Here is a 25,130-nt window from a genome sequence, read left to right on the forward strand (position 1 = left end):
ACAGTTGCTTAACCCGAAATGCTATAATTCGCAAACTAGTGATCCGACTGCTGTCAAATTTATACACCCATCTTTTCACGGTTAGAGCTAACTAAAAACATATGGATTTAATTGTAGTAGCGCCATCTATATGTCAGGTCGGGGATTTTTCAAAAGACCTGTTATATCACATAAATATGTATGAGTTGAATTCTGGATGAGCTAAAAATCAATGCTGTGAGCGAAAAAGCATTATATTTTATATACGTCTCATTATTTCTTAATCACACATTTAGTTTCAAGTTAAATACCGACGGTTTTCTGAATGATCGGCTCCATTATTGTTGTATTATATTAACGTACTCTGTATACTCGATGAATTGTTGCCTAACGGACCTATCGCAATCTGTTTCACACAAAAATGTATTAATTTCCTGTTATACAGCGTATAATTTAAGATGGCGGATACCTTTATCCAATAAAAGCCCGTTAATGATTCGAAATTATCTCCGTTAAATACAAACTATTCGAGATATGAATCCTCGGCTTGAAATCGAACCTTTATCGTTACCATCTCGGACATATTGTGTCCTCTAGCCGGCGAACAAAAATGAAACAAATAAATATCTTTTTAGCTTAATTAACGACTGTGTTACGATCTCGCGTCTTGTTAGGTGAGTGGCAGTTGTTAAACGACAGTTTCCTGTCAGTGTTTGTGGTAATTGGGCAATATATCTCGTCACTTGTAAAGTAGTAACATGGAAAAAATTAGACTAGGGCTGGAATTTTGAAAACACGGTACATATTTTAATAATAATTAGGCGTATTTACGTCTTGTTTCCGCTAACTTAATTAGTGTAGTTTTACGTCGAATGTATTGCGATCGGACATGAATTCGTACATTTTGTTGCAGGAACGTTAAGACCACCTGGCCTGATAGGGGGTAGCAAACCGAAGGTGGCTACGCCTGCTGTAGTATCGAAAATCGAGCAATACAAAAGAGAAAATCCGACAATATTCGCCTGGGAGATTCGAGAGAGACTGATATCAGAAGGTAAGACTTTCTTTTTACTGTAACTGATGCGATAAAAAAGTTATTTTTTAATCACATTGTATTATTTAATTTTTAATGTTATAAAAATTAATATTTCATTAAAAAAAATATATTTCTGAATATATAATGTTGGAGATGCAATACTGGTATTCATTTATTCGTCCGAATAAATTAAAATTTGGTGTATCAAGTAATGCTCTCACCTGAATATTAAATGAAGACGCTAGGTAACTGAAAATAGAAAAAGAGTCCTACTGCAATAGTTTGACCATTCATTTGGAAGTTAAACGGTACGAATAAATCTTCTAACAGTATTTAAAAAAATTACGCTTTTTGTTAGATATATTTAGCATAACTTTAATTTAAAAATTAATTTACTTCTAATTATTCTATTGTACTTGCATCAATACAACAGCAAGGCTAGTGCGGGATAAATATATCAGTATGTATTTTTCTAATTAAAATTACACTAGTGTAACTTAAGCTGAAGACCATAGAAATATTTATACACTTTACACAATTTCTTGTGAATTGGTTAGCTTCAATCTTCGGATTTCCTTTTGTGCTGTCTTCCACGTTGTTGAGCTTTAGTAAACTTTTTTATATTTTACCCACGGTTCGGTTAGCATTCCCAAATCCATAAAGCAATCCAGAAAGGTTCGGAGATAGCAAACCTGCTATCTTCTCTGATCTGCCTTTCTACCAGACTTCCCATATCCATCAAATGATTATTTTGTAAGATGTTAATTCGGCTCGTACTCCTCTACAGATCTAATGTCTACCTAAATTTTGTTACACCCAACCAGGTGACGGCTTCAAGTTTTCCAAAAAACGCTCCATGGTTTGTCAAAAATAATCAAATTCATAGGGAAACTGACACTCCAGAAATAAATCACTTCATATCTCAATCATTCCACAAACAACAACTCTAACCTCCCCCTTTTACCAGACTGAAACATCCGTCGCTGCAGTCATAACTTTTACCCCCATACGATAGTATCCAGTCGTTTGTTAACTCAAGTTCGCGAATCAATAGTTAGTTTCATTATCGCTTATTACGCCGGGTCTTCCAGCCCAATAACGGCTGCCCGATTAACGGGTGCCATATCCCCAAATTTAATGTAGTAGCTATGGGGCGCCTTAGTGTATTGGTAAGTCCAGAGTCAGTCCCACATAATCCTGTTCAACTTGTCACTCTAGGGCAAGTCCCCGCGACCAAGTATGTATCATACATCCCACTGCTTGGATTTAGGACAAAACAAAAAAAATATCTCATGTTTTATGGCGAAATTTTGGATAATATCGTGGATCCTTTTGATAACGAATTAGCAGGAAGGCAGTTTTAGCAGCGTCACATTGATTACCAGCACCTTTGACGTTTAAGTGCAACTTAATATTTACACCTCATAAAACCAAATGGGCTTTGCAATTAACTTTTAAGCCAATATATTTGATCTTAGGTCAAAATTTAGACCAATAAATTCAGTTTATTTACTATTTTTAAAACAATATTCTAACATTTTTTCTTTCTCTGCGTTTTTTATGGAGCTGTAGTTTAAGTGGCCTTTGCCGTATCTCTATTCTTTAAACTATACGGCTATAAATGCTGCAATTTTGTTATCTAATACACTAATTGAACATGACGTTAAGATGTTAAGAAAAATAAGTTTCTAAGAAGAAACAACAAAGTTTTCAATTTAATATCAGCATCCAATGTGCAATAATACAATAACATATGCAATGCAATAACTTTAACAACAATGTTTAATAAAAAACATCCCGTATCCATCACACATCCAACAAAACAGTAATTAAGAATACCATAAAGAAGTATCTCAACTCTTCTGATATAGTTTGTCATTTTTCTTCTGGAGTGTCGAGGTGAGTAAAGTTATCGTACCTGTATTTCTCTTTATTGTGCTTTAGCAAGACCTTCATCAATTTTATATATGAACAAGTCTTTCTAATGCACCAATTTCTCAAAATATTTCTAACATATTCTTTTGATGTATTTAAAGTCTCAAACATATACTATAATTAGTATTTAATATTGGAAATGTATATAAATATTATTGCTTTAACAACAATTATAACTGAAAGCCCTATTGTTTAGATATAAAGACAATTTGTTAGAAATACTTAAATATAATTTATGGTTGGATTTCTCCAGTGATTAGATATTGTCAATCCAACAATGAATAAATATGTACAAAGATAAATTAGTCATTTTTTGTCATCCTAAATAGCAAAATCCTACGCTACCATTCATTTTTTCAGGTTACAATATAACATCATTCAATTCGCCATGAATTTTCATTCTCATAGTATCCCAGCTTTCACTTGAGCATGATATAAAAGTCACATACAGATGTGTACGTACAACTAGTACTTTTAATTTTAAATATTGAGACCTGAATTAATTCCAAAAAATATCATGTGATTTATCATGACATGAGGAACTAATCTTTACGCACCATGACAAAAGGAATTTCTATAAATCAGTTCACTCGGTTTGTTAGCGTAATGGGTAAGATAACAAAAACTTCAGCAGTTTATAGTTGTCTCTATATAAGAATATCAAACATTACAACGAAGAACAACCCCAGTTTATTACCTAACTTTACTTCTGTTATAATTAACTATAACTAATAAGATATATAATAAACTAACTGATAACTTCGGTAAATTAATTTACTATAAAGTTGAATTCAGACATATTTAAATAATTAATTGGTGAATTATTTTTTAATTATCAGATTTAATTCCCAAATTATCACCCAATAATTCCAATTAGTTATCAAAATTAACAGTTAAAATGCAAATTCCACTATTACGCGTATATTAAATTAAATTAAATGTTTTTTCATGATCAGTTTGTGTTATTAAATTTAATATTATGAGTCACTAAAATATATTTTGTCTTTTTTTGTTTGTGAAGTAGTGTTGTATGATGGCCATAACATCTGGACGGATGAAACATCATCATAAAAGGTGAATGATTCCCGAACAGACGTAATAATGACGCCATTAGTATAATATCAAGCGCTCTCGAGAAAATGATTAAACAAAAATGACAAATTCAGTCGAAATCGAACGACCCACGGCGTATGCCCTGTTGAAAAATCAAAAGCCATTTGGGCGCGCTGAAGAATGAAGCTCCATATATCGTCCGAACGTTACAAAGGTGTATTGTGTGGAATCCATCCTAAATACCATTAATTTGCTATATAAACTCGTATCATTAATCAACGAAAATTTATAAGAAGACCTCCGCATTGACAGAGAGCTCATAAATCCCGCCGCTTATAATTAGGAATGTTTCATGGTGATAAATATTGGTTTTCAATCATATTAAAGCTTGCCCACATTGGGACGTCAAAGATAGATGACCGTCCGTATTCCGAAACAATCAAAACATACGTTACGGCTTTTTGTTCGATGTGGTAATATATATATATATATATATATATATATATATATATATATATATATATATATATATATTTATCTGTGTATGTGTTAAATGTTTTTGAAGTAGTATTCTGGGCTTCTATCTGTGTTTGTATCTGAAATGGATCTTTCATATTTTGACGACGTTTCGGCAGAATCTTATCTACTATCTTCAGGTTTTCCTTCCTTTTGTTCTACTTCTTTTTACATGATCTGTCTGTTCTGAACTGTTCTGAAATGATCAAAACTGAAAAGTTCACCCTGCGTACACTTTTCACTAATTGCTCCTGTATAACCGTGTAATACATTGAACATTGCGTTATTAACACGGAAGCCGTGTTGCTGTTCATGCAGCAACATGTTCTATATTGCATGGATTTCATATTATTTGGCCCTCAATAATTCCAAACTTTGAACTTTTCTTAGAGTAATTTTTTGATTATTTCAATATATAATACTATCAGTACATCGTCGATATAATTTGATAATGATCATATAAAGTACTGTAATTCATTTACGATAGCATCTTTTATTAAGCACAATTTTTAATATAAGTTAATTAACTGCAGCTTTTCATTTCTATTTGTATCACCCTCCATATTTGCACATATATGACAGAATGAATATACTTTATTAAAAATAAAATTCAATTATAGGAAACAGCTATTTTATGAAACAAAACTTTAAGTTCATATTAGATACCGAACAAATTATTCATTTAATTTAGTTCATTAAAAAGTTATTTATCCACACAATGATTGCTTACAGAGAGGTTCTGGTTCTTAACCATTTGCACAAAATTAATATCGGTAATTCTCAGTTTTGAGTCGCTTTGCCTTCCATGGAATTTGTAGGGTTGTCAGTGTAAAGGATCATATGAAATATGTTATTAGGTTCCTTAGGTGTTTAGCCATAACAAGACCAAATCTGAAGTATATAAAATGTGTTTGTGTTTTTTGATAGACTTGCATTTAATTCATATAACATAATATGTTTCGTAATGTACAATTCATAATTAGTGATTAGTGATATGTAAATTATGTATTTATATAATGTATTTAATGTATGTAAATAATTTAAATGTAACAGTTAGCTAGTTATCGCCTGGATAACCGGAAATTATATTTTGAGTATAACAATAAAAATTGCAAACAATAAATTATATAAGAAATTACTATCAAAACGTAAAAATGTAAATAAAATTATAACAGATTTCTAGAGTAAGAGCTGTAAAAAGTGCTAGAATAAAAGGAATACTAGCCTGTGATATTCTTGGACGTTTTAAATTCGCTTGATCTGATATGGCATTTGTGACTGACATACAGCCAATTTGAGCCAATTGTCGCATAAAAGGGCATTCTTACAGTCAAGCCTATTTTTTGCTTGTAGTTCCATAGAACAATGTTTTGAGACCATTCCTGCATTAGCCCTACTTTGCCGTTATCCTAAAAACAGAAGAAACAGTACTTGGAATATTTACAATTTACATCAGAGTAAAACTACAAAAGACAATGAAGAAGATCCATAAATGGACTGGTGATTGGAATATACAACAATTTAATTGTTTGCAATCTTTCCATGTCAATTTTGAGTTTTGGCAAAAACACAGAAATTTTATTAAGATTTATTTATAAGTCAATAATAAAACCATTTGGACCTATGGAGTCCAAATATGGGTCAATACAAAAAAATAGTTCGATTCGAACTGCACGATGGCTCAGAAATCAAACGCATTTATAATGTTATCGAAGATTTCATCCTAAAACATGAGCGAAGACTAATAAATCACAGCATCAATACAACTATTGGAAAACTTGCAGGAGATCAGAAGATTGAAACAAACCAAACCATACTAACTTGTATGAGGTATACAAGAATTACTATTAATTTTCGTTTAAATTAATATCTCAACATCAATTAATAAACTTAACATTAAACGAAATATTTGTCAGTATATTTATTCCACACTGTTGTGAAATGATGATGGAAGCGACTGTAACAAAATATTTTTAAAACTTTGGATATATTAATTACAATACTATTGTTAAAAAAATCTAACACATACCTCACCCTGTGTAATTTTCCTTATATTTATTAGTTAGTTATTGCCTCGCCATAATAGCATGTTAAATAAAAACCAAAATAAAACAACTATACTGGTTAGTCGGAAGATACTTTCAACTAAAATCAAAGATATTGATTTGTACTAAAAATTCAAATCAACTAGTCATTCAATGCTGTCAAAACAAAGTTCTTCGATTAATTACCAATATATATCGCTACGTAACCAACGAAGAACTGCACGATGACCTGGAAATCAAATGGATTTGCGAACTTATCCAAGATTTCGCCTTAAAACACGAAATAATATTACTAAATCATAGTAACGTGGAAGCAATACAACTACTGGACAATGCGCAGGATATCAGAAGATTGAAGCGAACCAAACTACACCAACTTATATAAAGTGCATACCATTAGTGTAAACTATAGCTTAAGTAATTATAATTTTATAATTACGGAATACATATTGATGTATTTATATCGCACTCGTCTTGCTTGTGAATTAATCCAAGTACAAATGAAATATAGCACTAAGCATATCTAATAAAGATGCTATCAAAAAAAAGTTGTCTCACCATTTTATGTTTTACGAAATTCTGTATATTATATCCTTAAAGCTTTGCGATGGTTGTAACTTTTATTTCGAAACTATTTTTTCATACAATTATTGTTGAAAGTTCAACAACTTCCAAGTACGAATAACGAGGGACTGCGCGAGCCCATTATGCGTTCTTAAAGGCAGTTTTTTTCAGTTGCATTTCGATATACGTGTCGTAACCCAACAATTTCAGCAATTTGACGTGGAATGTAAAAGGGGTCCGATCGTGACTGAGCCATGTGCGCCCGAAAAACCGCATCGTGTGAACAGAAACACTTTTTGCGACCCGTAATAAACCGCAGAGTTTGGAGAATCGACGCCCAAATGACAATGTTTAAGTCGGCCGCTTATTGTCAGGGATGACCGGTCTTCTCCCCGCATATTATTGAACAATTTTCGACCATTCCTGCCCCAAAACGCCGGGCTATTGTAACTACTCCCTTTCGGTTAAACCCAGTCCGGTTTTCATTACTTGGTCGGAGTCGTTTCAATTATTTAGCAGTACGTAGTATTATGTTACGTTGGCAACAAATAATTCTCTTGCTCTCTTCACTAATTTTTTCTCAAAAAGTTTAAAATATAAATTATATTTAACTACACTCAATGTTTAGAGATATCTAAAATTTTTGAAAAACTATTCATAAAAGACTTAAAATAATCAAAGTAGAGAGAGATATTATCCCAGATCATCAACTTAGATATAGATTCAAATATATAGATTAGGCAATTGTACTCTCGATATGCCTCAAGCCTTCGAAAAGGTGCGGTACAATGGACTGCATGTTAAATTGAGAAACCTTTTGATCAATACGCACTGTCAATTACTCAAATCACACCACACAGACAGACATTTTATTGCGAAACAGGGCGACGAATACACTGAACTACATCCAATATTCAGGTCTTCCGCAAGGCAGAATCCTCGATCCATTGTTATAGCTCTTTTATACAGCTTCAAAAAAAAGCTACTGTTGCAAGATATGCTGACGATACAGCAGTATTATCATCATACAAGGATCCAATATCAGCCCCAAGAAACCTCTCATCTTAACAAAATCAAGCTGTAGTTGAAAACATCTTGCAACATCCACCCTTTGTCGAAGACCTTGTCGCTCAAGTTAAATATCTGGGAACGCATTTTGATCGACATTTAACACGGAAAAGTTATATAGGGTCAAAACGTAAGCAGCTTGGGTTTAAACTAAATCAAATGTATTGGCTGATAGGACGTAAATCTAAATTATCCTTAGATAATAAGGTTGTATAAGTCAATACTTAAACCTATAAACTGTGGGGTACTACTCGAAAATCTGAAAAATTGATACCCTGGAGTGGTTCCAGAATAAAGTGTTGCGAGTCATCGTCAATACCTCATGTTACGTCTCCAACAAACTTATTCAGCGCGATATCACCTTAGAACCCATAACGAGTGTGATATGAAGTGTGAGTGCAAAGTGCTCTGAAAGACCAAGCAGTTAAACGTGCGCGATGACAGTGAAGTGCGTAGGCTCAAACGTAGACTACCATACGAATTGGTTAACGGACATTGAGTGAGACATAGTAATCTCTAGAATAAGTCAGAACAGTCTTTAGATTATGTTACGATACGAAAAGTTAGAGGGTCGCTATAATCAGTGTATCACCCTTGAAGGGAATTATATTGAATAAAAAGACTAATTTTGCCAAAAAAATGTGTTTTACTATGGTAGGCCGGGGACTTTTCAATTGGCCTGTTATGGAAAAAATATTATGGATAAAAAATTATGTAAAACGATGTTATAACAGATTTGGAGAATTGAAATTTAACCAAAATCTTATACCGACAACAAACAACCGTGCCACTATGGCTCCGAAAGACGGACATGGGGGTTTACGCCATCGGCAACGCCACCGTCTTTAAAACGGACCTGAAGGTGTCTCCACACGCAAGGATCCGTCGCTCGACCGATTACCCGACCAATTTCGGTCATTATCCGAAGAGGTCCGCTCCGATCAACCCGATACGAACAATTTCCTCGTAATGGTCGTCTATTAGGGAACGTTTCCTCCATCGGTAACGGCGGGGGTACGCATTTCGAGACCGCCAACGGTTAATCCGTCGCGGCGAACTTTCGGCACCGCTACGAGTACCCAAATTAAATATCGATACGTAAATAAGTTAATTCGAAGAAACGCAGTCATTTGTACGCGCTACATATCCGTATAATTGACGTCGATTTGTCTAATTGAACCAGTCGTTTCTCGACCATTTAGGTGCGTTAACCGGTCAGTTTATTTCGATTTTATTAAACATTCGCCGGCATTTAATGGCGACGTGCTCAATTTGTATCCCTCGTAAATTTCAGCCTTTTTACCGGCTCCGCAGCGTTCGCCAACATTCGCACTAATTAAATTTGCTTAAATATCAAGACGACAGACTCAACGGGGGAAAAAATCGACCATTTTTCAGCCGACGTCGGATTTATAATTATAATTCTTTATCCGGCTGTTCGTTTCGACATTTACCATCAAGGAATTCACGTTCTTGTTTCGCGTTTTACTCGTTTGGTCTAATATCGACCACTGTACGGTGGTGATACGACAGGCGCCTTATGTACAGGATGGCCAACTATTAAAAATCAAGAAAATAAAAGATTTGATAGTCTACCATAGTAAAACCTACCATAAGTACACATTTTTTTGGCAAAATTACTTTTTTTTATTCAACATAATTCCGTTCAAGGTTGATACACTGATTATAGCGACCCTCCAAATTTTCGATACCATTTTGGTAGTACGATTTGTGCTTTGCATCAAAATAGGCCTCAGTTTCGGCGATCACCATCTTCATTCGACGAACATTTCTTCCCAGCGAGCATTCTCTCGAGATCTGAGAACAGGAAATAGTCTATGGGGGACAGATCTGAATAATACGGTGAATGAGGAAGCTATTAGAAGCCCAATTTATGGACTTTTGCTATCGTCTTCACTGACTTGTAACACGGTGCATTGTCTTGGTGAAGCAGCACTTTCTTTCTCTACAAATGCGGCGGTTACGGCCTTCAAACGGTCCAATAACGCTATGTAATAGTCGCTGTTGACGGTCCTTCATTTTTCAAGGTAGTCAATGAAAATTATTCCATGCGCATCCCAAAATATAGACGCCATAACCTTGCCAGTGACTGTTCCACGCTTTGGAGCGGGTTCATCGTGTGCATTCGACTCGGATGACTGTCGATTGGACTTCGGAGTGAAATGATGGAGCCATGTTTCAACCACTGTCACATAGCAATGCAAAAACTCAGGTTTATTACGCTTGATCATATTCAAACACTGCTCCGAATCATCAACACTCCGTTGTTTTTGGTCAAAAGTGAGCTCGCGCGGCACCCATTTTACACAGAGTTTTCTCATACCCAAATATTCGTGAATGATATGATGTACAGGTTCAGTCAATATTTTTACAGTGTCTGCTATTTTATTCAATTTCAATTTGCGGTCATTCAAAACCATTTTGATAATTTTTTTAATGTTTTCGTCGGTAACAACTTCTTTTGGGCGTCCACTGCATTCGCCGTCTTCGGTGCTCATTTCACCACGTCTAAACTTAGTATACCAATTCTTGATGGTGGATTTTCCTGGGGCAGTGCCCGGAAACTCGGCATCAAGCCAAATTTTTGCTTCTACTGTATTGTTTCACTTCAAATATCAATATTTTGTCAACACTATATTCCTAGATGTATCACAAACTTTGATAAGTAATGTCACGATGGCCATGTTTAAAAACTATAGAAAATGTTACCGAAACAACACACTGGACTATTAAAATCTTACAGCAGAGCTAGAATGTTTAGAGTTAAACAAGAGAAATCCTGCTCTATAATAAAGCAAGCTAAAGCTTCTCTACACATTTGATATAGGGCGAATAGAAAATATTACCATGCTTCATTTGCTGTGCATGTGCAGTTCACTTATAATCAGACCGTACGAGCACCAATAACAATAAATAATATTCAACATAATAAATAATAAATAATATAACAATATATATATATATATATATATATATATATATATATATATACATATACATATCTATATATACTACAAAACTGATTACTTACACCGAGACCTTTAAGTACTGACTGTAACTCAGGATATTAAGAGAATTGCAAAGAAACATGAAGAAACTGAACTCATTGTCATGTCAATATCGAAGTAATACAATTCTTGAATAAAACTAGAAAAGGTCATAAACTAAAAAGAATTAAACCACTTTATCTACTATAGTGACGTGCATTTAAAAAACTCACTGAAACCAAAACCGACAATTTGGATGTCATGTATATGCATCACCATAAGTTTTGATATGATTCGGCAGCAAATTTTTTAAAACAAGAGGTCAGAAGCAATGTATATTGAAAACTGATTTTTCAGACCATCAAATTTAACAGTAAGATTTAACGCATAAAAATGATTATTTGTTTTATCATACTTGAAGAATTCAAAACAGATTTAAATATGCGCTAGTTTATTCCACAGTTTGTTGCTATTTTGATGGTAGCCATCACAGATAAATCTAATAGGTTCCATAATTCTTGAGATACATTTTTCACAATAAAAATATTTTGGCCATATACGGGATCCTTGATAATGATGAACACATGATACATTTATAGTTATTAGATTTAGTGCGATGCTTATATCTGCAATGGGGAAATATTATTCAAAGTATGTGCTTTTTTCCAAGAAGGGATATTTTATTAGATAACTCTTATTTAGCTCTGGAAGTGTGGATCTAACTAGTAATTATTGATGAGCTTAGAATCAACTGGTAACAATCAGAAATATGATTGAGCTTAGTATGCTACGAATCTCAACTTGGTGATTGAGATGTAGATCCTTTCCAAATATATCTTGGATATTAAGAAAAAATTAGAATGGAATATTGTTACTTTTGTTTGTTGAGTCTTTTTTCGTATACATCTTACGATCATTCAATACAATAAATTTATTGCTATTCTCTCGTATTTTCTGCTATATAAAATAAAGATGAATGCGTGATAAATAAGTCAGTATGTATTTTCCAAATTAAAATTAAATTAATCTACTGAAGCTAAGGTTAAGACTAAAGTATACAAGTTCATGTGATTTTGTTCCCTTCAATCTTTTTTTTTCAGTAGCTATCTTCTACCTCTTAATCCATGTTTTAAGACGAAATCGTGGATAACTTCATAAATTAATTTGATTTGGAATACTTCGATGGTATGAAGCGATAAACATTGGTAATTGATCGAAGAACTTTAATTTATCATCGTTGGTTAATAATAACAGCAAAAAATTAAAGGGTATCTAAAACATGGAGGCAATGTTTTATATCATAGATGAACATTTTAATATAGAATTATTCGTTTTTATACAGTAGCAGATTTTAAGCAAAAAATGTAAAAATATAAATTGTAAATGGATGAAATATCATAAATATTTCCAAAAAAATTAATTGAGCTTTGATCCTTATTCAAAAATTTAAATTATTTTTAATAGGTGATATTTCAAGACATTACTAATATATCTTCATATCGTCAACAATATATAAACCATTAAATGACATTAGTTTCGGTCTTATTTATCTATTAATATATTTCCATGATAAAATCTATCCATGATAACAAGTTTTTTACGTAATTTTTGTACCCACTGAGTTGTAAAAAAAATAAGCGTTATTTCCAACAAAGTAAATGGTAGAGTGTTCTTGCACTGAAGAGCTCTCAAAGAACTATACGTCTTTGTAAATTTATTCTTTGCCACCGACAAGTGATACATACAAGTGGATACTTTAAATATATGCAAACGTTGATACTGAACGTCTGTCTACCTTTCTCTCAATCGGGCTCAACAAATATCATCGTCACATTGTTGCTATTTTTTTTTATATGCAAGTTCGTTGTAGATAAGAAGTCAAATGTAACTCTCTCGTCTTGGTTAATAATTAATAAAATACTGATATTAATTTACTTTTGGTCAATAACTAAATCAATTTATACTGATCTCCTATCTACAGTTTTAGATCTCCATTATTTTCCAATATTGAATTATCTAAAAATCAAAATCAATAGAATTTTCCTACAGCAAGCTTCAAAAAGCAATTGACGAAATTCAATGATCCGTATTTCTACATAATATAATCAAATTAACTTGTTTTTGTAAAATGTATTTAGACGCAACTTTTTAATATTATCAGTGATTATATCACTGATATTAGTGAAAATTACAGTCTGAACGTATTTTTGTTCAATGAGCAATATTATATAATTCGAAATTACTATAAAAGTATAGATTTTTACATTGATATTTCTTAGGTTCACTTACTTGTATTACTATTGACGTATATACTAGCACTGTACTCTGCTTTGGTTCAAACATCATATCATTTTGATCATCACTCTGGGCTAGTTTTTTAATGATCTGATTAATAGTGTACATTTTCAAATTTGTATACTGCTTCTGAAGTACTACTTTCCAATACTTGCTCTGAAATCACTGGATTATGTTCATATTGCTCTCCTTGGAACTACCAGGAGACCATGTGCCCATTTGGGTTTAAGAATTTGTTTATACAACAATACTTTATTGAATGTTGACATGGCAGAATTTCAAATGCTAATATATTACACTAAATTTAATATTGAGTTCTTCTTTATTCTTCTTATACCATTATAGTGTTATGAGCTAATAGATGTATTGGAGAAAAATTGGTATTTCTTCGGGTATACGAAATTCGGTATGATGTTTCTATCTTGCACTTATTTTGCATGCGTTTTGTTTACTGATTCAAGTAAAACAGAACAAGAGTAATAAAATAATTTGTGTATTAAGACTTTACTAAACATATCTAATGTGATATGTAATAAAAGAAATTGATCATCGCAGTAGTTACATGATAATAAATATTTTAACTTTATACCGGCTCCATTACTATTAACGACATTTATAAAATACCCTTAATAACTTAATACTATATTTCGTATATTTTAAAATTCATATAACATATTTTGTAGGAAATTTTGTAAGTTTAATATAATAAGAATCTTTTTTACACTGTCCTTACCTTAGTCGGTCCAAATTCTGTGAACTTCTCCACTCTTACCCTGGCGTCATTGGTGTATTGGTGGTGTGGTCATTACGTGTTAAACTCCTTGAACATGGTTCAATATTGACAGCTGAATTCTTCGCGATAAATGATAAAGCTTTATCTTATATCACAAGACAATCCTTCAAGGAGTTGCTAATCCTTCAGCAATCCCCTGGTCGCTACCTCACTGTTAATCGTCCGTACCCTCTATTTGAATGGCTACAGGACAAGTTTACTGACGATCCATTCTCATGTTGGCATACCGGGAAATAAGACTCCCCTTCCCCACCTCAATTGCATCCAGAACGTACAGCGTCGTTGGACCCAGGAGGCCAATCAAAACAGGCTCTTTGAGATTAAAGATGATTTTTTCTCCTCTCTTCGCGTTCCTTCCCTTCATCACCAGGCCGTAGCTCTCAATCGACTGAGATTGGGTCACTTCGTATATCGCACGATCACTTGATGACTTCGAGCCCGCTTGCTCACTGTGACAATCACATACCGAATGACGATCCACGGATCACCCAGGTTAGAGCTATGTGTGGGCTGTAAAATTTTATAACTCCCTTAAAAAGAGAAAATATAGACAGACTCTAGCCTATCTAAGATAAGCTTGTGTAAGAGATAATCTAGCCTATGCTAAGATAAGTGTTACTGACCAAATAACCATTACCAATTCGGTATGGGTGCTAATATGTGCTGTCTAGATAGAGCCTTGTATTTGTGTCTATTTTTATCATAACAAAGTTATAGTTATATCATAACAAAATTTTTTAAGTTTACTTTAGGAAAATTGAAAATACTAAATATATTTCTGTACAATTTCGCAAACTCAGTACTTCATTTAATGCAACATTGTACGAATATATCTCAAACATATGGAAAATATAGCATCAACTTAATGTAATAACACTATGGTAGACTAATTTATTTTACTCTATATAAATATATATAAATTATTTATTATATTATATATAATTATTTTTTGTAAATAACCTTGCATTTTTTTTTAAATTACATTATTCATCTATTTTGATAGACCCTTATGTCTTAATAAAAATATTTAATTTTATACGCAGCAAAAGGTTTTAATTTTGTAAGCCATAAAGATATTGACTGCCGTGATGATTTTTTTAAGTAGTAGTATCTCAGGATTTAATATCCTATTTACTTCCTCAATTTTCCACAAGCTGGACTCTTAAATATTCGATTAAATTATAATCAAATTTTATATATGTTTATTTAAAAAAAAAGCCTGAAACAAAAAGTGTGTTCTTGAAGCCGTATTTGCCATGAAGTTCATTGGTTTGCGTTTGTTGTATGTGTCGTGAGCCTAGCTCGTTGCAAAATGCGATTTAGTGTCAGTAAATTGGATTTATATTAAATTTAATTATTTTTTTTCCTTCGCATATCGTATAAGACATGAAGCATGTTAACGAAAATATTTTCTCGTATTTAAAATGAAATTCTCGCTGTTGTTGGTTACGATGAACGAAATATTGTTGCAGGAGTATGCACGAATGCTACGGCGCCTTCAGTGAGTAGTATTAATCGAATCCTGAGGAATAGAGCGGCGGAAAGAGCGGCGGCTGAATTCGCTCGAGCGGCAGGATACGGACTGTATCCTCCTCATCCCTACGCGGCGGCGGCAGCTTTCCCCTGGCACTCCCCCTTGTGGCCGAACGGTAAGTTCACCATCACCGACAAATCTCGAAAATCATCGACCGAACTGTTTGTTTTCCAGGTCCTTTAGGCTTTCAACCAGCCAGTTCTACAAATCCCTCTGTTATAGGTGGTAGCCCCTCTTCAAGCACCTCCCCGCACCCCGACCCCAGTGTACTAAACTCGCCTCCTGGCGGTCTGGACAAAGACGATTCCAGTTTGGATAGCTCGGAACAACCAAAATTTAGGTAAATCATCATTGTTTATCCTTAAATCTCAACTATTCTCATTTATTACTTATGTTTGCAGAAGAAACAGGACCACCTTCAGTCCCGATCAACTGGAGGAGCTGGAGAAGGAGTTTGAGAAGAGTCACTATCCCTGCGTCTCGACCAGGGAACGGCTGGCGTCGAAAACTTCGCTGTCGGAGGCTAGAGTTCAGGTACGTGTTCGAGCATCAATCAGAAATCACCTTGAGATCGCGAAGCCGGCGCCATTTTAAAGCCGAATGATGCAGCTAAAAACGCGATATGGGTTTAATGAATCGATTAATTGCCTAGACACACACACACACACACACACAAACACAAAAGTTCGAGGAATCGTAATGGGGGACGGGCGGAAGCCATTGTTTAGCGTCGATTTTTTGTTTGTTTATTGGAACGAATTTTCAATGAACCCTGCGCTTTCATTTGTTTAATGCAATTAATCTTTGTACCGGCGCACCAAGGAAAAAACCCTGGTCTATAATTGGGAACTTTGCCCGAACAATTCCCTGCAATTTAACGGATGTTGCTATGCGTGTTAGTTCCCGTAACCGAGTGTTGCAGATTTTATACAAAAGAACCCATCAATGTGGCGAAGAAAAAAGACGATTTTGATTATTTTTTAAGACCTTTTAACTTAATTTAATTCTATTGTCAACTTTTTTCGTTATTATAAAATGAACCAGGAAATTCCTTACACTTCCTGGAAATTCCTTTGAATAATTAAAATCATGGGTACACATATACATTCTAGAAACAAATGATTCCAACTGTAAATACGAAAACAATGAATGAATGTGAAGAAATTAATTAATATGAAAGAAATGAATATTATTAGAAGTTACTATTACTTATACTAATATAATAGAAATTTTTAGTATTTTAACTTTCACTGATTTTCGGTTTATTTGTTATTAAAGGTTTGTATATGGTAACAGAATATATAATATGTGAATAATGTATCGTACTTTACCAACGACATTCAACATCGAAATTCTATCATATCATCATAGTCATGAATCAAACGCACGGTCACTTGATGATTTCGAGACCACCTGCTCACTCCAATCTACCACATATAGAAGGATTGTCCACGGCTTACTCAGATTAGAGCTATGTATGGGCTCTAAAATTTTAGAAATGCCTTAACAAGAGAAAATATAGAATAACTACTCGGATTTCTACGAGAAATCGATTTTCGATAAAATTTACTATCATAAAATGAACCAGGAAATTCCTTACAATTCCTGGAAATTCCTTTGAATAATTAAAATCATGGATACACATATACATTCTAGAAACAAATGATGCCAACTGTAAATACGAAAACAATGAATGAATGTGAAGAAATTAATTAATATGAAAGAAATGAATATTATTAGAAGTTACTATTACTTATACTAATATAATAGAAATTTTTAGTATTTTAACTTTCACTGATTTTCGGTTTATTTGTTATTAAAGTTTTGTATATGGTAACAGAATATATAATATGTGAATAATGGATCGTACTTTACCAACGATATTCAACATCGAAATTCTATCATATCATCATCGTCACGAATCAAACGCACGGTCACTTGATGATTTCGAGACCACCTGCTCACTCCAATCTACCACATATAGAAGGATTGTCCACGGCTTACCCAGATTAGAGCTATGTATGGGCTCTAAAATTTTAGAAATGCCTTAACAAGAGAAAATATAGAATAACTCCTCGGATTTCTACGAGAAATCGATTTCCGATAAAATTTACTATTATAAAATTAACCAGGAAATAGTTTAGTTTCGTTACAATGCCCTTGAATAATTAAAATCATGGATCAGTTAAGAGTTTGTCACATATACATTCTAGAAATAAACGATTCCAAATATAACTACATAAACAATGAATAGATGTGAATACATTAAATAATATGAAATTTGATTCCATTTTAGTATTAGTAACTTTCACTGATGTTAAGGTTTATTCGTTTTTTGATGGTTGTAGATGGTAGCAGAATATATAATATGTGAATAATTGATTGTACTTTATCAACGACATTCAACATCAAAATTCTATCATGTCATCATCGTCATTAATAAAAGCCGGCTCTCGAGAAGATTGTCTTCATCTCAACCAACACGATGTTCTTGCTGCCGCAGGATTTCGAACATTCTTCGTCAAATCTCGCCACAGTTGTCGATTGGCCTTGGACAATATTAGTCTCCTCTCTTTCAAATTGCTTTCTATGTTCTTGATTCATGTCCGTTTCGGAGGACAATATTAGTCTCCTCTCTTTCAAATTGCTTTCTATGTTCATGATTCATGTCCGTTTCGGAGCTTTTGACTGCGTATTACACAAAAAAGGTAATTTTCGTAAGAGTCTTCGTAATTTTCGTAAGTAATTCGTTCAACTTTGATTCAACAAATTATTAGAGTCTCGAAACCCGTTCCTCAACTATACATTTATTATCCCATTTTAACGAATGACTTGATTTTTAATTCGAACTTTTAGAGAAGCTTGTAGAATTTGCGTTTAATGTCGCATTTGAAAACAACAAGCTTAGATATATGCCTACAACTTACAGGATTACTAAGATAGTGTCTTGAAACAGGCAGACTTTTGCTTAATTATAGTATTTGGGTGTACTATCATGACTCTGAATCAAAATAAGACGCCAAGAAGTAAAAAAAAAAATATATAAATTGATAAAGAACTTGTTGACATCAGTATTTAATGACGCGAAAATAAGTGTGTTGAAGAATTACCTCCAAATTAACAAATTAATAGGTTACTATCTTCCACACGTAGTTACTGTACCACATAGTATAAGAAAACGTTATGTTTCGGTACTTTGAAATTATACAAAATGGTTAAAAATATATAAAAAAGTATATTTCCAAGACATAGAAACGACAACTTTTAAATTCAACTAAAATATATGATTTCAGACAATCGTAATAAGCGTTAGTAAAGTAACTTGATAGATGACAATTGTTACTTTGGTATATTGCTTAGATACACTTTTTTTTTTTGATGAACTAATTAATCTACAATGTGCTACGTGCTGTAATGGAGTGAAGCTTATTTTATTCAAAAGAACCCATCAATGTAGCGAAGAAAAAAGACAATTTAGATTATTTTTTAAGACCTTCAAACTAATTTAATTCTCTTTTTATATTTTTTTTGTTATTATAATGTTAACCAGGAAATAATTTAGTTTCGTTACAATTCCTGTGAATAATTGTAATCATGGATCAGCCAAGAGTTGGTCAAAGATACATTCTAGAAACAAATGAAACCAAATATGAAATTTACCTCTCACCTCTTCGCCAATAGTAGAAATACAAATTCAATGACATTTTAGTATTTCACCTTTCATTAGGTTAAGAAAAAAATTAGTTTGTTTGTGATTGTGACAACAGATATTAGAAATGTTAGAAATGTCTATCATATCATTATCATCATCATTCGATAGCCAGTCCTCGAGAAGTGTCTCTTCATCTCAACCAATACAATGTTGTTGCAGCAGGATTTCGCATATTTTTCACTAAATCTCGCACCAGGTGTCGATGTCTTTTTCGGAGCTCTCCTCTTCGTCTTACACCAAAAGTTCGTTTTCACCAAAGCTTGGAAGGGATTCGTTCACCTTTCATTTGACCGATAATCTGAGGCTCTATTCATTTCTAAAGCGATCTTACGGAGAAACCTGTGAAATTTGTCTAAGCATCGCATTCAAAAGACATCAGGCCTACAAATATGCTCATAGCTTACAAAATAAGCGTTCGAAACAGAACTTTTGTTTTAACTATAGTATTTATATACTAACATTTTAACATTATCATATAGTATTTGAGTATACGATCATGATTCAAATGACTCGAATTTCGAATTCAAAATTAGATGTAAATTAGAGTGTATAATTCTTTAAAAAAGTAAAGTTTCAAGTGACGAGAAAATTATATTGTTTATAAATTATTTTCAAACTATTAAATTAATAAATTTCATATCTATTTCATTTCGCGTACTTATTAAACAACATAATATAACATAAAATAGGGAACTATTATGTTTCGATAATAATTTCGACATAACACAAGGAACAACAAATAGGCATATTAGTAGTTAGAACTAAAGGTAAGTAAATCATATTTAAATTCAAGACTTTTGTGTCTTTTATTTTGAAATTGCTATTCATTGTAGAATTTTGTTTGGACCAAAATAAGAATTGAAGAAAAAATAATATTTGTTTTAAAATTTTGAATGTAACTTAACAGTTGGCAGTTGTTACTTTAACGTATTGATTGATAAATAGTTTTGCTAATGTACATCAATATACCAAAAAAAAAGACGATCTAGATTATTTTTTAAGACCTTCTAATTAAATTTAATTCTATTGTCAATTATTTTTGGCTATTATAAAATTAACCAGGAAATGATTTGATTTTGTTTCAATAGCCTTCAATAAATAGAATCATGGATTAGCCAAGGAAAGGTTAAGATACAATTAGAAAATAAATGAATCCAAATATTTGTAGCAGAATTGAACTAAACATAAACAATTTGCTATAAACTATTCGCTAATTCATTCAAGCTATTCGCTATTCTTAATTGCTATTGCAATATACGATATGTTCGAAGAATTTAAATGAAAATTTTTATTTCAGTCTGCTTATTGGTTCTTTGTGTTTTGAATATCAAATTCATGTACGAAGAACTGTTGTGTGCATGAAAGACAGATTTTTTGTGATATTGGAAAATTATTATATGAGTTTTGCGTAACAATTCATATCAATATGATGATGTATGAGTATCCTAATGTGAACCCGAATAAATATAAGAGGCTAAGAAGCAGCTGTCAATCAAAATTAGAGTGCATAAATATGACTATACTATAAAGTAATTCATACTATATATACACTCTTATTCAATAACATAATATATCAAAGGTTTAAAAATGTGGGAACAAGTAACATAAAAGACATTTTTCTATTACAACAATAATAAGTTTAAATTCCAACAGTGGCAATAAGTGTCGGTGGTATTTTAAATCAAAATTTTTGTGCCTTTTCTTTTCAAAGATAATTGAGTAGTGAATGGTAAATTGACACAGAATAAAATTTAAGTTTTGTGGCAATACACATATGGCAATTGTAATTTTTGTGTAATGACAGATATACAGTTCTGGTTATAGACTAATCGATAATGGGCTAACTGCTACTTACTACTGAGTTTAGTAGATCTACTGCTATTCGACAGTGTTAACATAACTAGATATATATCCATGAGCAATAAAGTGAGTTGTAATAGACATGAACTAACCTTGAAGCTTGTGATGATCTATGTTGTAACTTTAAAAATCTGTGAAAACATTGACTCCGAATTCTTCAAACTATTATTCGTCGCTCTACCGCAGGATTTGACTCGGCGAGTCTTGTTGTTGAACTTATTCTTCTCAACATTAAAGATAAACTTGTTGATTTCAAACTATTTATCAAAATTAATGTTATGTAATTGATATGACATTAATAAGATATTATTATGAAAAGTTAATATATCAAACATTTGATGTATGTGTGTTATATAATTTGTTATATTTTTTATATATGTTATTTTTTAATTTGTTATATAACAGTCAAGTAAAACCAAAATAATGACATTCTTTAGTAGGTATCAGTTTCTACGATTTTATGTTGCTAAAGTTGCAATTATATTTTTCCATTATTCTTTATACCTTCATTATTTATTTAAGCATTGCTGAACATTTCACCACTCAGAAAAAGTGCGTTAGGTTAATAATTTCAGTTTTTGTCTATTGTAGATAATATTTATAGATTGAGCGAACATCCTATAGCATTGTATTGCATTATATGATATTGTGTTTACTTTTATAGTTGGTGAGATTCAGTTTCAGAAATATTCAGTACCTAAATTCCAAAACATCGGGTAAATCCAAGTTTATGTCCAGTTCCTAAAAGGTCAAATCTAGTTCGGTTAGACCATTAATAGGAACTAATGAGAATCATATTAATTCAGCCTCTTATTATCAGATCTTAATAGACAAAATGATAGAATAAAGTATAGTTATATATGGTAAATATAAAGTATATAAAAATGTATAGGGGATATAAAGTGAGAGAATTCATTTGACATCCAAGCCGGTGTTCATAAAAGAGATGTCTCTTCACTATCTTTCAGCATATTAGAGAATGAAATTAAGCGAAAAGCTTTAAAATCAGACAGAGCGTTCAATGTCGTATTATAAACTGCTTGACAGATCTCATGTTCACTGACTAACATTTCTCTTAATATAATTCACACTATAGAGTCATAATCAAAGTATTGACAACTAATTTATCACCAGTTCTTGTAAATCTCAATAGGAGAATTAGTTAATACAAGCGCAGAAGCTCAAGTACTTGGGATCAGTAAAGATAAAGATAAATCAGTATTAATAACCCAAATGGACCAATCTGTAGGATTTTTTGCATGTAGAAGAGAGGAAATATTACTAGACAAAACTAAAATCCTCTCTTTCGAACACCTGCCAATCCAATTATGTATGGCCACGAGTCTTGGACAATCTTAGAGTCTGATATCTGTAAGGTTGAAGTTTTTATATGCATTTCTGAAGGTAAATTTAACATGTTTTACTTCGATATCGTTTTAGAAATAAAGTCTTTCATTTAAGATCTCACAATCAGTACACAATTCAGGAGCAAATCCAGAGACATAGATTACAATAATTTGGTTATGTCCGTCGAACGAATGGTGAACGAATTCCTCACAGAAGTTGACGAACTTTTAGCGAAGACCCAGCAAAGAGTTCCGAAAAAGCCAAGGATCCAAATCAAGGCGAGCGATCTAAAAATAGGAAACTGACAATTCCTCAAGCTAGAACAGCTCGGGTTCAGCTAGCTGTAATGATATTGAGTGCAGAATATTCGTCCTGCGGTACTAACAGCAGAGTAATGATTGGGAAATAGAGTGAAGTAGTAGTGATAAGTAGTAGTCTCCCTGAACGCTGGCTATTGGTTGATGATGATGATGATATAATCATCAGATGATATAGAAAAAAATTTACAGCTATATTTTTTACCAATTGTAATAAGAAATTGCATTGTACATTGTCAACAACTTACTTATATTTTTTTTATTAATTACATCGTACATTAGATATGATTAGTACAATCTTAATTCACCAATTAATTTATTACTACTGTTCTGTTGTACTTGCGCTAATATACAAGCAAGACGAGTACGGGATTATAATATCAGTATGTAGATCCGAAATTATAATAAAATTAATCTCCTTAAGCTAAAGTTAAGACACTAAACAAGTTCGTGTAGTTTGGTTCGCTCTATTGCTTCCATGTCGCTGTGATTTAGCAACCTTATTTCATGACTTAAGGCGAAATCTTGGATCACTTCGTGTATCCATTTGATTTCTAGGTTATCGTGCAGCTCTTCGTTGGTTACGTAGCGATAATAAGCATGGATAATTAATCGTAGAACTTTGTTTTGGGTACGTTGGATTACTAGTTGGTTTGATGCCTTGGTGCAATCCCATATTTGCAACGCATGTGTCCAAATTGGCTTTATGATTGACTGATAAACCACTCTCTTTGACTGACCTGATAAACCGACTGACCAGTCCAGTTGCTTGTCTTTGAGCCTCATATACTTTGCTTTTTACCGAGGTATATTCCGAGGTATTAGGCTATTTCTGTTTGAGGAATTAGGCATCCGTCAAGTGATATAATTATGTTTTCGTCATTTCGCCGCAAAGCAAAATGAACAGAGTTTCATATAAAATAACGTAGCAATATCACAGGCGCCTTTTAATTATTATATAACGCACTCAATGTAACATAATCTAAATAAAGCATGTTATAAATAAATGTTTTGACTGAACATCTGGAAATATTGATAAACATTTACACAAATTAAAACCGACTTTTTCCAGATACCTAGACTAATTTCGTTCGTGTTATTAATACAGGTTTGGTTTTCCAACAGACGGGCAAAATGGCGTCGCCACCAGCGGATGAACCTGCTGAAACAGTCGTCTCCCAACGGACCTCCCCCACATCAGGGGGCCGGCGGCAGCTCGTTGTTCGGGGCTCGACTGACGCCCTCGCCTCATTACAAAGGTTCCGACCCTGGATCTCCCCTTACTTCGCCATTAACCGGAGGTCCGACGGCTTCCCAACTCTTGCTCCAAATGGGAGGAGAAAATAGGTGAGTTGTCGAGTGTTTTTATCGTCACGTCAATTATTAATTAACGTTTTTTTATGTTACAGTGCTTTTAAAGCCTTGGTACCGAACTCACTCCTCAACCATGACCATCTGCATAAGCTACACGAGTACGATTCCGATTCGGACGAAGAGATTAACGTCAACGACGAGTCGGACGTTGACGAGGACCAACTGAGACGTTCCTGCAGCCCTGTGGAGGTCGTCGATGCCAGTCCCAGAGAGAACACGCAGCCCTTGCAGCTGACAATGCACGATAGGGAATAGTGTAGCGTCAGAACCTCGTTGTCTTTGTCGTTTTCAAGTGTTTAATGAGTGTTTCGCGTCGTTGTTACCGGACAGTTTAAACAAAGGTGCGCGAAGTACTTGGCGATATCGATGTAAATTAACTTGTACATGTTCTAAACTCGTTCCTTATGTTTCTGTTAAAAGTCTACGATGCTTACTATAGTACCTGTCTGTTCTGTTGTGTACTGTTTGCTCTTTAAGCGTTATCATTTACTTTCAAGGGTCTTGTGTTAGATAAAAGAAAAGGGAGAATTTTACCGTACTTTTGTTTATACGTATACTGCATGATAAAGCGTTAGGTAGATTTATTTAATTTATTACATTCTTTTCCTTGTTTCGGACGCGTCCTTGATATTTATTGATCCCTCCCTGTCCCCCTCTTTATTGGAGAATCCGTAAATTTTTGTATATTTTAAGT

The 25,130-nt window shown here is 33.1% G+C and overlaps 1 protein-coding gene across 4 annotated transcripts in view; it reads left to right on the plus strand.

The window, feature by feature from the left end:
- Eyg (eyegone) overlaps nt 1–24,839 on the plus strand; it is an 82,641-nt gene extending 57,802 nt beyond the window's left edge. For 2 of the 4 annotated variants that reach the window (XM_076395172.1, XM_076395173.1), the window contains exons 4-9: nt 893–1,033; nt 15,765–15,941; nt 16,001–16,166; nt 16,228–16,360; nt 24,171–24,409; nt 24,472–24,839. In XM_076395172.1, coding sequence (XP_076251287.1) covers nt 893–1,033; nt 15,765–15,941; nt 16,001–16,166; nt 16,228–16,360; nt 24,171–24,409; nt 24,472–24,691 — 1,076 coding nt within the window. In that variant the 3' untranslated portion in view covers nt 24,692–24,839. The remainder of the gene's footprint in view (nt 1–892; nt 1,034–15,764; nt 15,942–16,000; nt 16,167–16,227; nt 16,361–24,170; nt 24,410–24,471) is intronic. The other 2 variants (XM_076395174.1, XM_076395175.1) reach the window with 2 other exon arrangements.
- Nucleotides 24,840–25,130: the final 291 nt, after the last annotated feature.

Source organism: Rhynchophorus ferrugineus, unplaced genomic scaffold (assembly GCF_030347505.1).
Source record: "Rhynchophorus ferrugineus isolate W39M unplaced genomic scaffold, kcgeb_rfMv2 rfM2, whole genome shotgun sequence".
Taxonomy (NCBI): domain Eukaryota; kingdom Metazoa; phylum Arthropoda; class Insecta; order Coleoptera; family Curculionidae; genus Rhynchophorus; species Rhynchophorus ferrugineus.